At 39.0% G+C, this 18,115-nt stretch overlaps 1 protein-coding gene across 1 annotated transcript in view; it reads right to left on the bottom strand.

The window, feature by feature from the left end:
• adamts7 (a disintegrin-like and metallopeptidase (reprolysin type) with thrombospondin type 1 motif, 7) overlaps positions 1–18,115 on the bottom strand; it is a 92,411-nt gene that overhangs the window by 25,403 nt on the left and 48,893 nt on the right. Inside the window, exons 12-17 of the mRNA XM_086071613.1 lie at positions 8,719–8,888; positions 8,484–8,617; positions 6,780–6,900; positions 6,265–6,509; positions 3,245–3,386; positions 244–370 (exon numbers count right to left, since the gene is read on the bottom strand). Coding sequence (XP_085927739.1) covers positions 244–370; positions 3,245–3,386; positions 6,265–6,509; positions 6,780–6,900; positions 8,484–8,617; positions 8,719–8,888 — 939 coding nt within the window. The remainder of the gene's footprint in view (positions 1–243; positions 371–3,244; positions 3,387–6,264; positions 6,510–6,779; positions 6,901–8,483; positions 8,618–8,718; positions 8,889–18,115) is intronic.

Raw genomic sequence — 18,115 nt, forward strand, 5'->3', positions numbered from 1 at the left:
GTCACATTTCATAAAAACAAAGACAATGACTCAGGCATTTTACTGTGCGTATGAAAAACATTGGCTCTGTGGAGTTTTATACAAATATGTCCTTAAGTTATGAGTTCATGTTCCTGACCACAAACAAAATATACTGACTAATTCTGACAGCAATAGGTTTGCAAGGACAAACTCAAAACACTGCAACCTTTGAATTTGTTAACGTGCACACATTACTTGCAAGTAACGTCTCGTCAAACTCACATGGCTGGACAAGGCTCCTTGTTACAGCTGGTTTGGTTGTCATCGGGTCGGGTTAAAGGGTCACAAAACGACTCATCCACTATCCCGTTGGTTCTTTCCACACAGTGAAAAATCTGCCTCTGAACACCTGGAATGACCATTAAATGAAAGCTTTTCAGACCCAAAAGCATTCCTGCGCACGGCATGCATGCACCATCTATTTTCATCACGCACATGCACATACAGAAGAAAGAAAAGAGAAAAATAAAATAACAAATCTATTTTCATCATGTTGAGTCTGCTACAGAGAATAGTCAAGGACAAATCATTACAAATAAAATTGTTATTGTTTGCACTCGAGGGAAAACATGAGATGCACAATGGGATTACTTTAAGCACGCAATTGTTTTGTTGTGGTGTTTGAATCAATAACAACAATGTACGGGGTTACAAAAAAAAAACATTCTTAGTATCCGCACTTGGTAGCGCAAAAAGGCATATTGGCTGTTTGGTTTGTCCTAGCCGGGGGTTCAAATGAAGCAGTGTCTCCAAATGACAGATTTACGTCTTCCTGCAGTATCTATTGTGGCATTTTCAACCCATCACACTTGAAGACCCCTCAAGGCAATGTGCATGGAGCGAGTAACATGCAACACTATTAGTCCCTGTCAGTCAGGGGTCGATGAATCTATTTACTGGCAGCACAGCTTGATTGGAGAGAGAAAGCCTCATTTGGAGTTTCAACCTCAGAAATATTTTCAAAGTGAGTGAAAACATGCAAACCGCAACAAATCAAAAGTATGAGGATTATCTTTGGATAATCCTGCCTCTGGGGCTCTGACTCTGATCTACTCAATTGGCATTTGAAGGGCTCATAAAAAGAGGTCATCACACTCGGAGTTACATTCGTAGATTTCTTGTGGAAAAACCTACAATATTGTATAATATTATATACAACCAACTTTATTTGGTCCAACGCTCCACTTGAAGGAGCACCATCTTCCTCACAATTAAAAGTTCTGGGTTTGAATTTCCAGCTCACACCATGTTTACTTTAGTTTTCCCCTGCTACTGCAGCTTCCTCCCTCCCACCTTCCAACAACATGCATGTTAGGTTAATCAAAGTCGGGCTGGGCGGTAATCAAATTTTGACATCACTTTACTGTCTCCTCATTATACCGGGGAATATGGTAACACTGGTAGTGTAATACAGTCGCTAACTTTAGACTTATTTTGTTGCTTGCGCCAACCACCACAAATCTGGCAAACTTGTCTTGTTTCGTCTTAAGGGCTTTTCATTTATTTACATGCATAATATTCATTTTCTATCCTATTTTTTTTACATTGCAATGGGCGGGGAAAAGTCCTCCGGTTTCATCAATGAGCTGGAAAAAAAAAATAGAGCTGTCAAACAATGACAATTTTAAATCAGATTAATAACATCTTAAAATTTTTGATTAAACACAATTAATCGCTTAATTAAAAAGGCTTTTCATCAACATTTGTGCCCACCAAATTTGAAGAGTACCTCTTATGTGTTAATTATTTCTACATTTAATGTTATGAGGATGCACATTTTTTGATCCACCGCACACTCACCCTCCTCTTTTTCTAATAATTTAATTACTTGCATAATTTAAAATGACAAAAAATGACTCCAATATTTTGACTAGAACAAATATTCTGAATGTCATACACAAACATTTATTAAATTAAAAAAAACATTATTTTGTGATTAATCAATGAGTTAACGCTTTAGCTTTGACAGCACAAAAAAAAAACACTTACTGTGGCCAGCAGATGAAAGCATTCTATCGCTTTTGTATGAGATCACTGTCAAAGCATGTGCTTATTTATACAAATGGTACATTTCTATATAGCGCTTTAATTACCCCATATAGTGCCCAAAACACTTTACAATTTAAGCCTCACATTTACTCACTGACACAAAACAAATCTTAGGAAATACGTATACACATCGTGAGTGATCAAAGTGTTTGTTGTGTTAAATCTACTAAAAGAGTGTCAAAAAGAGAGAAAAGATGGCAGAGATGATAATGAAATAAAAGCAATAATGTAAAGTACATGTATTTGATCAAATTAAAAAAATTATTTGTGACAAGAAAAACGGTTTAAGAGTATAAAGAGGGTTTGAGAGTGTGTGGCAAATATCTTTGCAATGTTTTGCAACATTGAACCAAGTGAAAAAAAAAGCAACACCCTCGCAAGCCTGCCCCGCTCATTAAGATCAAATTGGTTGTCCATAGGGCCACACTTCTTTCCTTTTTTTGTTTTGTTTAAATTTTTGTCTCATGGCCGGTGGACCCAGTCAGCCTGACCTGTCCTCGGAACCCAAGGGGAAGCTCCGCCTCCTCCTTACCTCAGCCCACCCCCTGGCCAGAGGTTTTTTATCTGGCAAATAAATTATAAAATGTTTCCACATAGCCCCTTCAATGTGCTCACGTCCTTCATGGCTGCATTGAAGGAGTTTTTGTAAGAATGTTTGAAATAAGCTACGATGTATGTTGTCATTGAACGTACGTACCTTGAGCCAAACACGAGTGCGTAGTACTTATTTGTCTTTTGTGTAAGCACTTTTTTTTTTTGTGAGCACATAATAAATGCAAACAGCATAATAATGTCGTACTGCTTTCACTCGATGCGTGTGCACTCCCGTGGCACCGGACACCATTTTTACAACCGGAGGACGACGTAAGACATGTCACACTATCCTACAAAATGCCGGACTGAACATAAGCACGCGAGATCAAGTCTGCTGTTCCGAGTACACTCTCCAATGAAATCCAGACCACTGTTATGTATACACTTGCCAGCAAAATGACAACAGGCAACCTGCAAAGCCTCACTGGTTGCAAAGCTTAGGCACCACCCTCCTGATCCTTGGGTCATTTTGATGAAAGCATGTCACGGAAATGTTAAAGAAACACCTGCGAGAGGTTTTAAATAGAAAGAGATGCATAAAATGTCTTCTTTAACTCAAACAAGAAGCGTGTTCCCCTACCCGCTCCACAGGTTGCACTACATTCAGTCCATGATCCACACTTCCAGAAGAAAACTGAGGCAGGGATGGTATTGTCCTCGGAAACATTTTGACTGATTGTGTACTCATAGCGCACTCCTGGATTGGTCTCTTGGAAGAGGAGCTACAAAAATAAATAAAACAAACAGCTTTGTGTGAGACAAAATGACGATTAAGAGAGCAGCATCATTGTATTTCTCACATAATCCATCCATTTTTCCTAAATGTTATTACATTGGAAAACAACTTAAATTTAAAATCACTCATAGAATCCTTTGTCTATGACTGACTTTATGGCTTTGGCTGTTCTACTGACACGAGAACTATGTGATTTTTCCTGGTCAACCAAAGAATGGTGAATATAGAGAAAATATAACGTGACATTTTTTTTCAAAATGATATCTAATTTGGAATAAATAGATAAATACATGGATAAATAAATAAATAAATAAATAAGGTGTGCCGGGCGATTCCAATTTTTAATCGTAATTAATCGCATGACTTCAATAGTTAACTCACAATTAATCGCAAATTTTAAATCCGTTCTAAATGTACAATAAAATCTACAGTAAGTCTTCATACTCTTGTTAACACAAAAGTGGAAACACTGTTAAATAGAAATATGACTACATATTTTAGTCATTGATACAGTCATTTCTGTCATGTTTTGGGTTCTGTTTTCCTTGTGTGTCTCCCTTGGTCTTGTTTAAGTGTGATACTGCCCTACCTCGTGTGATCCAATCAGTGCCCTCAGCCACTTGTGTCTTGCCCCAGGTGTGTCTTGTTGTGTCGTTAGTCTGTGTATTTAGTCTGCTGTCTCCCCTCTGTCTGTGTCGGGTCATTGTTGTATTTCCCCCTGTGATGCTGCCCGTTTTTGCCTTGGATTTTCCCCCCATGTCATGCTGCCCGTTTTGCCTTGTTGTTTTCTCCATGTTATGTTTTTTTTCTGTCAAGAAGGGGGAGCTTGAGGACCCAAATGCGGGAAGACAGGGCAAGGAGGCAGAGGTTCGATCAAAAAAGGGATTTTAATTTCTACAAAACAAAAGGCGAGATCTAAATTGCACGGAAAAACATAACATGGAGAAAACAACAAGGCAAAACGGGCAGCATGACATGGGGGGGAAATCCAAGGCAAAAACGGGCATCATCACAGGGGGGAATACAACAATGACCCGACACAGACAGAGGGGAGACAGCAGACTAAATACACAGACTAACGACACAACAAGACACACCTGGGGCAAGACACAAGTGGCTGAGGGCACTGATTGGATCACACGAGGAAGGGCAGGATCACACTTAAACAAGACCAAGGGAGACACACAAGGAAAACAGAACCCAAAACATGACAATTTCATTATGAATCATAAAATTTAGTTAAAATTAATAGGTTGTGCTGTACTGTAAAATCGAGTGTAATATATATTTGTGTTGAGGTCATTTTTCTGCCACTAGATGGCATAATTGCATTTTTAATTTTATTCCATGTCTGTGATGACTGAGGTTCCGGCAGTGGAGTGAAGGTTAGAGAGTGGAGTTCCCAAAGGCAAAGTGAAAGTCTAGGTTGGTGAAGTGAGGGATTTGGGGCCTATTATGGTCATATCTGTTTTGGAATAGTTAAGTTTAAGAAAATGCGTTTGCATCCAGGAGCTAATATTAGAAATGCAGTTAGAGGAGGTGGGTTGGGCTTGATGGTCTATAGATTTGGCCGATAAGTAAATTTGGATGTCATCTGCAACAGTGAAAGTGGAGGCCATGGCAAAGGATAATCTGACCAAGGGGGAGATGGACCAATTGCCGAGCCCTGAGGGATGCCTTGAGGTACAAGTGGGGCAATAGAGGAGAAGCAGTTATTGATTAAAAAAAATTCCAGTCTGAAAGGTAGAATGTCAGCCAAGTGAGGGCGTCATCCGTGATGTGGAAAAGGGGAAGCACGAACATCTTTACCAGATAAAAATCCTCTCACTGTTCCATCCCGCCCCAAACAACGCCTGATTGGTCGGACCTAAAAAAAAGGTTGGTTGCAAACGTATCAGCGGGAGCAGTACAAGATCCCGTAGTATTTGTGAATGAATACGGCGAGAATTCAGCTTGCTCTTAAGGTCAGAAGGATTTAAGAGCATGTGCGAAGATTTCCTGGAAATGATGATTTTAGTCATATCAGCTTGGGAGATGGGAGAACATTTTAAGAGAGGAGAGGTGATGAGAGGAGGGCAGGGGAGGGTAAAAAAAATGTAAGAGTACAGCTTTAAAAGAGTTTACAGTACTGCAATAATTTTCTGGGATTAGAATTTTGAAGTTTCAAGACAAGAGAAGTATTGCACACTCAGTTTATTCTAATGCAGTATACTGTAAAACAAGTAAATTACTGTCTCCATTCTGCGCTAATTAAATAAGTTACTGTTACTGTTTCCATAAAATCGTTTACTTACCCTACAGCTGAAAGCTCTAGAATTTGAATTTTTGTATTACAAGACCTTAACCTTTACTCCAAGTGTTTACTAACTACAGCAGTTTTGTTTTTGTTAAACTAAAGGGGATTTTGGCTCATCCAATTGTTAATTTGATTCAAACAGTGCCGCAATTCTTTAATTAAACTGCTGGGAAATTAGCTGTGTGCCATCCGCATAGCCATGATTGACATTTTGAAGCATTTGACCCAAGGGTAACATATACAGACTAAACAAAAGGGATCTAAGAAATGACTCTTCAGGGACCCCGTCATGGCCATGAGATGATCAGAAACTACCAGTCATTTCAAAATAAAAAAAATTCTCCAAATAGGACCTATGAAATTTTTTGGGCTGTTCCACTTAATCCTACTAAAATGCCAGCTTTTAATAAGAGTTTTGTTTGTACTGTGATGAGGTCAGAAGCCTGAAAGAGTCCATTTGCTCAGTAAATGGAAAAACACTGTTAATTGCAGAGTTTGGACGCAACCACATCTGTATTGATAGGTATAATAAAATTAAAAAAAAGTTGAATTTCATGATCAATCCCACCTGAATCCACAGTGGTTCCATGGTGGGCCCAGGTGAGGTCAGGTTCTCTAAATGTCCTGTCCGTTCATAGGTAAATATGGCCCCAGCTGCCTTGTACTCGCCATTCCATTGTATAGTCCAGCCGCCATTCAGATAATACTTGTTGGGACTGTCACCTCTGAGCGCTAGAAAATTTCCAGCTTCGGCCATCTCCTCAATCCTGATGTCCCATGATCCCTCGGGGATCAGTCCAATGTCCACATAACCTTGATGACAATGCATCTCATCTCAGTGGAAATGCTTGTGGAATCACAGTTCATGCATACCGGAAGTACATTGTGAAGCAGAATCCAAAAAGGTTTGGCACATGTTCATTAAGGAGTCAATTAAATAAGGACAAAATCACATTCATTGGCAAGAATCCTTGCCAAAACAGAAACCATCTATAGTGTTGTCGATTTTATGAGTTGAGAAACACTATCCAATAATAACAATGCTCAGTCCATCGTGAAATCAGCTGAAATTGAGAGACATACCAAGTCCTTCACTCTCCTCAAATGTTTTCCTCACAGTTGCACAGGTGGAGCCGTTACCAAGGCACACTCCGCATCGATCCTCCGCCGCATTTGACTCAATTACGTAGTCACAGCCGACATTCTGGCAATAGGAATAACACAACACAAAACATGATCTACACCAGTTGTTCTTAACCTTGTTGAAGGTACTGAACCCCACAAGTTTCTTATGCACAGAGTTCATTTCGTAGAGTAAATTTTACTCTGAAAAAGATTATATTCGGTCCCAGAACTAAAACTTTACACTTGGAAGAGAGTCACATATTATATATAATTTAAAAAATAAAATAAAATCCCAACAATCCCACAACCTTCAGCATGGGAGACGGCTACTCTATCACTTGAGCTATGCCACGGCTACTGTTGAATAACATTGCTGTTATATCCAAAAGACCAAAAATGGTCGGGAGGTATGAGGATTCCTGACACCAGCAATATACTGACACACAATAGGACTGGCATGGCTCAGCGGGTTGCTTGGCCTTCTCCCAATTTAAAAGTTCTGTGAACGATCCACAACACCTGAGTGTTTAAAACAAAAAAAAAATCGTATTATTAATATTTACCTTTCTTCCAAGTGTAAAACTTACTCTAGTTTAGACTGGGACCGGATATAGACTTTATAGAGTAAAATGTACCTGACAAAATTTACTGTGCACATTCACTGAACCTTTTTTTATTGAAAAATAAAAGTTTGTAATACAAAATGTGTTTATTGTGAGGTAAACATGAATAGAATCATATATATATATATATATATATATATATATATATATATATATATATATATATATATATATATACATATATATATATATAAATGTTTTAGTCCCTGTCTGTACGGGAAGAGGGGAAATATTCATGGACTCCAACTCCAACCATAATAAGGAGGACAATCGCTATAGAAAACGGATGGCTGGATAATGTCATTGCTATGTGAAATTGTGAAAATAATGAGTGTCTAACAAAAATGTCACAAAATGTCATGGAATCTTTAGTCTAATCTGTATCCAAGAGTGTATCAGTAACTGGCATTTTGGCCCAGATAGTCAAGTGGATTTTATCTTGAAAAATAATGGGCACAGCATTTTGAATAAAATCCATCTATCCATTTTCTTAACCGCTTAGTCCTCACAAGGATCGCGGGGGGGGGGGGGGGGGGGGTCACTGGAGTCTATCCCAGGCGGGGTACACCCGGAACTGGTTGCCAGCCAATCCAGGGCACACAGAGACGAACAATCATCCACACTCACCATATTTTGAATAACATGCAATGCAAAATGTCAATTGCACAACGCATTACTGAAAAGCAGTGCCTCTCAAATAGAGGGGCGTGTGTGTGTGTACATCCACTACAGTAGGGGGCAGTGGCACTCTTATTGTCAGAGTGTGTGGAGGGATCCAGCAGAGGTGTACTTACAACAATTATATAGACAAATTACACTATTTATTGTCGCGGTGGAGAGTTGGAGGGGCGAGCATTTTTTTTTTTCCTCCTGTAATAAATAATTGAGAAGCACTGCTGTAAAGAGAATGTAGCATATACAGCATTTCACCAAATACATACAAGGAATACAGTACAGTATATCTAACCAGTGGTTTAATTAATTAGAAAAATGAAATGAAATTTTCTCTTAGAGATATATTAAACAGACATGCTGCTACCTTACAGATGCCATTGATGCACATGTTTCGGCTTTTGTTGCCTTCAAAGCACGGCGTGCCATCAGTGACAGCATCGAGCATCTTTTCCGAGAAATGTTCATTCAGTGGACGGCAGTGGAGTTCACAAGGACTGACTGAAGCAGAAGATGGACACAAACGTGTGAGACAAGGTGTTACAGTAGACACGGCCACAAAGCATCAGGTTGTCAACTTGAATCAAAATCGGCCTGCTCACCTCTGCTAATGACGGCCACCCACTTGTAGAATTTGCCCTTGTAGGGTGCGCTGTTGAAGTGACTGCACTGGAGGTCTCTAAATGTGGGCACGTTGTTTGGACACGGTCTTGTGTTACAGATGCGATACCGCTGTCTTTCTCCCAGGCAGTACTTCCCCTTGTTCCTGGGACTGAAGGACAGTGTTGTTACAACTTTATTATGGGCCTGCTGCGAAGCAGAAGGCACATATTACTATCCTAGAAAAAGGGAAAAAGGGTTTATTATTTTCCGCAAAAATGCGGCCCGTACCGTAGATCGCACCGGCACAAATGAGGTATCAAACGATGCGGCTCGATCTGACTCGCTGCGCTATTATTTTTATAAGAATTCCCAGTTACCATGGCGACGCTATTCCCAAAAAACTCCCAAAAAAAAGTCCCATAGGAATGAATGGGAAACCGAAAGAGATCAACTCCAATCAAGCACCTTTTTCCAAGACACGCTGCGCGCGCATACGTTAACCGACCGATATGAATTTTAGCTCATTTTGTTGGAATTTTTGTCATCTTTAGCTCAGTGTCAAAAAAAAATTTAAGGAATGAAAGCTCTCCCCCCTGTGCGGGTTCAAAGACAGTGAGTGAAATATCCTTTATCCCATGTGTGTGTATTGCATGAGCTAGAGCGGACCAATTAAGAAACAGAGTGTAGACAGGGAAAAAATTGATTTCAAGTTTCACTTCAACTCGTCACCATGGCCACAATCTCTGCTCACTAGACATCAAATTCGCACATTTTGTAGTCACAAGCTTCTGCTTTCTGAAGAACTAAGTTTTATTTGGCTAAGGTGTCATTTAGTACCTTTATTTTCACTTTAAGCGAGGAGAAGTCGCACAATTTTGATCTCTTTTCAATGTTATTTTCGCCGTTTTCCCCTCTTCATTTTCCATCAATCATAAGTTTTCAACCTGCTCTCATTTGGTCATTTTTCATCCGATTAAAAAACTGAGAACATGCTCGCGTTCCCCAAACCCTTGCCGTTCTAACGAGCCATTTCTGGAATCTGCATCTTCAACCGTTAAGTCGCGAGAGGCTTTTGTTTGAGGTGAGCGTAATCCTATACAAATCAATGGAACGTTGGTGCGTGACGTCTCCTAACAACTTAAAATCAAATGTGTGTGCGTGAATGTGCATGTTTTGTAAAGGGGCAGTAAGATACTGTTGATTATGGTAGATTCCACATTTCTTGAGCGATTTCAATGGTTTAAATTTTAAACTGTTCAGCTCATTGAAATGTTACTTAAAATCAAATGTGTGTGCGTGAATGTGCATGTTTCTTAAAGGGGCAGTAACATACTGTTGATTATGGTTAACTTTTACATTTCTTAAGCGATTTCAATGGTTTGAATTTTAAACTGTTCAGCTCATTGAAATGTTGGTTAAAATCAAATGTGTGTGCGTGAATGTGCATATTTCTTAAAGGGACAGTAAGATACTTTATTTGATCTTGATTATGGTTAACTTTTACATTTCTTGAGCGATTTCAATGGTTGAAATTTTAAACTGTTCAGCTCATTGAAATGTTAGTTAAAATCAAATGTGTGTGCATGAATGTGCATGTTTCTTAAAGGGGCAGTAATACTTTTAGTAGATTATGGTTAACTTTTACATTTCTTGAGCGATTTCAATGGTTTAAATGTTAAACTGTTCAGCTCATTGAAATGTTACTTAAAATCAAATGTGTGTGCGTGAATGTGCATGTTTCTTAAAGGGGCAGTAAGATACTTTATTTGATCTTGATTATGGTTAACTTTTACATTTCTTGAGCGATTTCAATGGTTTAAATTTTAAACTGTTCAGCTCTTTGAAATGTTGGTTAAAATCAAATGTGTGTGCGTGAATGTGCATATTTCTTAAAGGGACAGTAAGATACTTTATTTGATCTTGATTATGGTTAACTTGCACATTTCTTGAGCGATTTCAATGGTTTAAATGTTATTTTTATTGCGTGTTTCCACGCGAGTTAGCAGGCCCATTCAAAATTTCCGCGGGAATTTTTCTAGTTGTAAATAACATTTGCTTTTGTTGCTTCTTTATTCTGTTTTAATTTATGATTAGCTCATTGGCTTTTATAACTTTGCGATACAGGAACTTATTATCTAGTGGATCGTGATTGGCCGATTTCTTATCTGCATATGCTGATCAATGCCTTTCATTGCCGATCACCTGCAGCTCAACTATAGACCGGACTGTGTTTCTTAACACTGCATGCTACAGTTCAAACCAGGAATTGAAATATAATATATGTTTGTATAATTTCTGCATTGTCAGTTTGAAATATTGTCCTGGACTATAGACCGGACCGTGTTTCTTAACACTGCATGCTACAGATCAAACCAGGAATTGAATTATAATATATGTTTGTATAATTTCTGCATTGTCAGTTTGAAATATTGTCCTGGATTAAAAAAAAAAAAATCAGATTCATCAATTAAAAAATTATGGACAGATTAATCGATGTTTAAAATAATCATTAGTGAGCAGATCAGATCAGCTGTTAGCGTCAATTGATGACAGGACACACCCTCTGGGTGAACATGTATTCGCAAAAGCCTGGAAGACAACATGGATCCAGTCAACCCAATCTGCTGGACTGTGTCAGCAAAAATTTAAAGTGCACTCATACTTGGTCAATATAGGTGGTGGTGTTTTCATTTCTTTTTTTATATACTCTACTAAATTATATTCAGAAGCTAACTGAGCAAATTGAATTTTTTTTCTTCTTCTTGTAAACATTGATTATTAGCAATGATTTGTATGGCCTATTTTAATCAACTGTATTTAACTTAAACTGTCTGACTTAAAATGTGCTGCCACCCAATGCCTGGTAACAACCTAACTTTTGACAGTGAGTGACAGACAGGTGTGAATTGAATAACCCCCTACCACTCCTGTCCACACTTCACATCAGTCAAAACTTCAAGGGACGCATTTGACACAAAGTTTTTTCTCCATACTCATTTTAAAGCCACATTATTTTACCACATTATAGACTGGGAGATCATCACCAAAGTACTAACTGAGGATACATTTACAAAATATTAGAACATGCAATATATTGTTAATGTATATGCTCTCAAATAGTGTGTTGGTACTTTATTGCATGCATGTTACAAAAAAGTGTTCTTTTGATTTTTTGTTGCTTTGTATAACGTTTTTCTTCCACACTGTCAGACGAGACAGGTTGCATGCAGTAATTCTTTCATCATTATAACAATATATTATCCGTTTTTTTGTTTGTTTTTTTACTGTAGTACCACCCTGCCAACAGGTTCTGTGCTCAAAATCCAACTGAAGCCAGATCTTTACTACCAGAAAGAAGCCGCAAGCCCAATGTCGAGTAGTACAAAGAGTCGGCGAATAACTGGAGTAAGACAAATTTTTGACGGGGATGACAAAAACACTAACTGTGAGAGACTACGTTTTTGGGTCACTTAAAGGGGAAGCCAACCTTAAGTATTTTGTGACAATAATATGTTATATGTGACCTTTCTAGTCTAAAAATGACATTCTGATTAATATTACATTTGTGGAATATGAGTTAAGCAGCAAAATCCATCCATTTGTATCCATCTGAGCGGGTGGCCATTTTGCCACTTGCAGTCGACTGAAGATGATATCGCATTTGCTCAGGACTCAGGCAGTGACCAATCACAGCTCACCTGTTTTCTGAAGTTGGGTTGGGGCTACAAATATTAAGAAATGATTATGTGGGTGCAGGCAAGCGGCGCATTGTCAGCCTCTATACGGTGCTGATATCGCTCCAGAAGTCTGAACAGTGAGATTTTCAGCAAGCACATACCATTCTCAAACACAACAGGTTATATTAACATTTCCCCTTGCATAACGCGGTTCACTTTTCGTGGTCTTGCTGTTCGTGGATTTTTGTTGTGTGCAATATTGCATGCATTTCTTATTATTATTTAATTTTATTAAGGTTTGAACATTGGGAGTTTTTAAACGAGAGAAATTTGAGTAAACGGAAATGCCTCTATGAAAAAAGTGTATAACGTGTGCGGTACGGGAGTTTTACAGTCTTAAAACATTTATAATAAATGCAAAAAATAAAGCTGACTACTTGTAACACCAGTGATAAACGAGGGAACACTGTATTCATACACTGTGAATGACAGAGGGGATCAATTTACAACATTTTGCTCGTTCATTCATTATTCAGCGTCCTGGGCGCCCTTCCGTCATCGACAGTCCGTAATGTTTTTCAAACCAAACCAAACTGTAATCGTCAGTCTGTCATGTTATTTAAACCACGCTTCTGTCATTACTTCATCACTGCTATTTTAGGACAGACAGACAATGGTGGGCATTCCGTCAGTCAGTTATTTGTCAACTGTCAACAAAACGGGCGTCCGTCAGTGACAGACTGAGAGGTCCATCGGTACTAATAGAAACTAGAAAAATTCCCGCGGAAATTTTGAATGGGCCTGCTAACTCTTTTCAATGAGCTGAACAGTTTAAACTTTCAACCATTGAAATCGCTCAAGAAATGTGGAAGTTATAATCAACTAAAAGTATTACTGGCCCTTTAAGAAACATGCACATTCACGCACATACATTTGATTTTAACTAACATTTAAATGAGCTGAACAGTTTAAAATTTCAACCATTGAAATCGCTCAAGAAATGTAAAAGTTAACCATAATCAAGATCAAATAAAGTATCTTACTGTCCCTTTAAGAAATATGCACATTCACGCACACACATTAGATTTTAACTAACATTTCAATGAGCTGAACAGTTTAAAATTTAAACCGTTGAAATCGCTCTAGAAATGTGCAAGTTAACCATAATCAAGATCAAATAAAGTATCTTACTGCCCCTTTAAGAAACATGCACATTCACGCACACACATTTGATTTTAAGTAACATTTCAATGAGCTGAACAGTTTAAAATTCAAACCATTGAAATCGGTCAAGAAATGTGGAATCTACCATAATTAACAGTATCTCACTGCCCCTTTACAAAACATGCACATTCACGCACACACATTTGATTTTAAGTTGTGAGGAGACGTCACGCACCAACACTCCATTGATTTGTATAGGATTACGCTCACCTCAAACAAAAGCCTCTCGCGACTTAACGGTTGAAGATGCAGATTCCAGAAATGGCTCGTTAGAACGGCAAGGGTTTGGGGGACGCGAGCATGTTCTCAGTTTTTTAATCGGATGAAAAATGACCAAATGAGAGCAGGTTGAAAACTTATGATTGATCGAAAATGAAGAGGCAAAAACGGCGAAAATTACATTGAAAAGAGATCAAAAATGTGCGACTTCTCCTCGCTTAAAGTGAAAATAAAGGTACTAAATGACACCTTAGCCAAATAAAACTTAGTTCTTCAGAAAGCAGAGGCTTGTGGCTACAAAATGTGCGAATTTGATGTCTAGTGAGCAAAGATTGTGGCCATGGTGACGAGTTGAAGTGAAACTTTTGGAAATATATTTTTTGGTTCCCAGCACTCAGACCTTAATTAGTCACGCTCTAACTGATGCAAGAAAGGCGACTTTCACCCCTTTGCTCACTGTCTTTGAACCCGCACAGGGGGGAGAGCTTTCATTCCTTAATTTTTTTTTTGACACTGAGCTAAAGATGACAAAAATTCCAACAAAATGAGCTAATTTTCATATCGGTCGGTTAACGTATGCGTGCGCAGCGTGTCTTGGAAAAAGGTGCTTGATTTGATGTGATCATTTTCGGATTCCCATTCATTCCTATGGGACTTTTTGGGGGACATTTTGGGGAATTGTGTCGCCATGGTAACTGGGAATTCTTATAAAAATAATAGCGCAGCGAGTCAGATCGAGCCGCATCGTTTGATACCTCATTTGTCCCGGTGCGATCTACGGTACGGGCTGCATTTTTGGTGAAAAATCTGTGGAATAATAAAAAATAAAAAAAATAAACCACTTTTTCTAGGATAGTAATATGTGCCTGCTTGCTCCGCAAGCAGCAGCTTCGCTGCTGCTTGCTCCGCTTAGCAGGCCCATAATTAAACACTTTTCTAGGGTGGATAGTAATATGTGCCTGCTTGCTCCGCAAGCAGCAGCTTCGCTGCAGGCCCATAATAAAAAAAATAAACCCCTTTTCTAGGATAGTAATATGTGCCTGCTTGCTCCGCAAGCAGCAGCTTCGCTGCTGCTTGCTCCGCTTAGCAGGCCCATAATAAACCCTTTTCTAGGGTGGATAGTAATATGTGCCTGCTTGCTCCGCTCAAGCAGGCCCATAATAATTGAGAAGCATTGCTATAGACCCGTACGGGAAGGTCAAATGCTGCAGATCTGATAATGGAACAGAGTTTATGGGTAAAAACTGCCAAAGTTTGTTAAGTAAAACTATCATTAGGCATGAGACACCAGCATCACATTCATCACTTCAAAATGGCACCGCTGAGCATAATTGCCACACACTATTTGACAGTGATGACATGGTGCATGCTAATTGAGTGGGTTCCCAACGACGTTAATATGGACTTACGCAATCCAGACAGCAGCTGTTGAGAGAAACAGATGTTTCAACAATTACGTTTGTGCACAACACAACAAAAAGAACTAGACTCCAAGTGTGAGGAGGAAATCTTTGTTGGGTTTAACAAAAATAACACTACCTAGTTAGTTTTCCATTCAGACAGTGTAGAAACGCAGGATAGTAAAGTTTATGACAAAAGAAGAAGCACAACAGGAAACACAAATTAGTGATGACGATGATGACCTGGTGCAGAACAGGGCAAACCAATATGCACCAAACATATGGTGTGAGCATACGGAGTCGTGTACTTAAAATGAAACCTGACGTAAGCAACCAGGCACAAACTAATGAAACAGAACAAACAAATGGCACCTTAAGTGAGTAAGAAAACACAGAAAGGTGAAGAAAGATGGTATCCTTCCGGAGCGAGAAATAAAACAGGATATTTATGTAAATACGCTACTGGTGAGGAAGTTGAGGAACGTGATGATCAGATTCTCACCAATATCGACTACTGTTTACTAGAGTTTAATGCGGAACATACAGCAAGGCCTTAAGCTCATCCAATGCAAGGCAATGGGTCGATGAGATGCAGTTGCTAAGAGACAACACATCAACCATGACCTACTTACCCAGGGGTAAGAAAACAGCGGGGGCGGTGGTGGATGGGGCTGTTGGTGGAGGTAGGCAGGAGATGTAAATCGGTATATATGCGTAATAGCAATATGGAAGGAAGGACATGACAAATACGAAGCAGGTTATGTTGCAAAGGTATCTACATAGGCAAAAGATGGGTCTAAATTATGATGAGACATTATAATTATAATTATAATTGAATCGAATTGGATTTTTACTTTTTTGTTGAGGATGTTGTTTGTTGCCTTTGGCTTCTGGTAAAATGAATAGGAAATAAATTCTAATAAATAATAGACAAAAGTAGATGACATGAATCTCAAAGTATGCCAAGAAGACCAAAAAGGTCAACGCAGTTTTCACAGTGCCTTCGGAAAATGTCCGGCTCAAATCTTATTGGCGTCAGAGAAAATGAAATACTCTATTTGGGTTTTTATGCCCAACTGTTATGACAAATTTAAACACTGAGAATGATAACAAAGAAGAGCTTCTGCCTGTCATTATTTCTGCAAGGATATCAGCTCTCTTCTAATCCACCAGGTAATTTTTTCCCCCTCTGAATACGGTACCCAAAATATGACACTTGGCTACTTACATTTCGGAATATTTACAGTGGTCCTTTTCATTCAATTTGAGCCAAAACTAATAAAAATAATAAAAAATAAAAAAAATAAACCACTTTTTCTAGGATAGTAATATGTGCCTGCTTGCTCCGCAAGCAGCAGCTTCGCTGCTGCTTGCTCCGCTTAGCAGGCCCATAATTAAACACTTTTCTAGGGTGGATAGTAATATGTGCCTGCTTGCTCCGCAAGCAGCAGCTTCGCTGCAGGCCCATAATAAAAAAAATAAACCCCTTTTCTAGGATAGTAATATGTGCCTGCTTGCTCCGCAAGCAGCAGCTTCGCTGCTGCTTGCTCCGCTTAGCAGGCCCATAATAAACCCTTTTCTAGGGTGGATAGTAATATGTGCCTGCTTGCTCCGCTCAAGCAGGCCCATAATAATTGAGAAGCATTGCTATAGACCCGTACGGGAAGGTCAAATGCTGCAGATCTGATAATGGAACAGAGTTTATGGGTAAAAACTGCCAAAGTTTGTTAAGTAAAACTATCATTAGGCATGAGACACCAGCATCACATTCATCACTTCAAAATGGCACCGCTGAGCATAATTGCCACACACTATTTGACAGTGATGACATGGTGCATGCTAATTGAGTGGGTTCCCAACGACGTTAATATGGACTTACGCAATCCAGACAGCAGCTGTTGAGAGAAACAGATGTTTCAACAATTACGTTTGTGCACAACACAACAAAAAGAACTAGACTCCAAGTGTGAGGAGGAAATCTTTGTTGGGTTTAACAAAAATAACACTACCTAGTTAGTTTTCCATTCAGACAGTGTAGAAACGCAGGATAGTAAAGTTTATGACAAAAGAAGAAGCACAACAGGAAACACAAATTAGTGATGACGATGATGACCTGGTGCAGAACAGGGCAAACCAATATGCACCAAACATATGGTGTGAGCATACGGAGTCGTGTACTTAAAATGAAACCTGACGTAAGCAACCAGGCACAAACTAATGAAACAGAACAAACAAATGGCACCTTAAGTGAGTAAGAAAACACAGAAAGGTGAAGAAAGATGGTATCCTTCCGGAGCGAGAAATAAAACAGGATATTTATGTAAATACGCTACTGGTGAGGAAGTTGAGGAACGTGATGATCAGATTCTCACCAATATCGACTACTGTTTACTAGAGTTTAATGCGGAACATACAGCAAGGCCTTAAGCTCATCCAATGCAAGGCAATGGGTCGATGAGATGCAGTTGCTAAGAGACAACACATCAACCATGACCTACTTACCCAGGGGTAAGAAAACAGCGGGGGCGGTGGTGGATGGGGCTGTTGGTGGAGGTAGGCAGGAGATGTAAATCGGTATATATGCGTAATAGCAATATGGAAGGAAGGACATGACAAATACGAAGCAGGTTATGTTGCAAAGGTATCTACATAGGCAAAAGATGGGTCTAAATTATGATGAGACATTATAATTATAATTATAATTGAATCGAATTGGATTTTTACTTTTTTGTTGAGGATGTTGTTTGTTGCCTTTGGCTTCTGGTAAAATGAATAGGAAATAAATTCTAATAAATAATAGACAAAAGTAGATGACATGAATCTCAAAGTATGCCAAGAAGACCAAAAAGGTCAACGCAGTTTTCACAGTGCCTTCG

This window comes from Leptonotus elevatus, chromosome 3, assembly GCF_054856555.1.
Source record: "Leptonotus elevatus isolate MCC_2025b chromosome 3, RoL_Lele_1.0, whole genome shotgun sequence".
Taxonomy (NCBI): domain Eukaryota; kingdom Metazoa; phylum Chordata; class Actinopteri; order Syngnathiformes; family Syngnathidae; genus Leptonotus; species Leptonotus elevatus.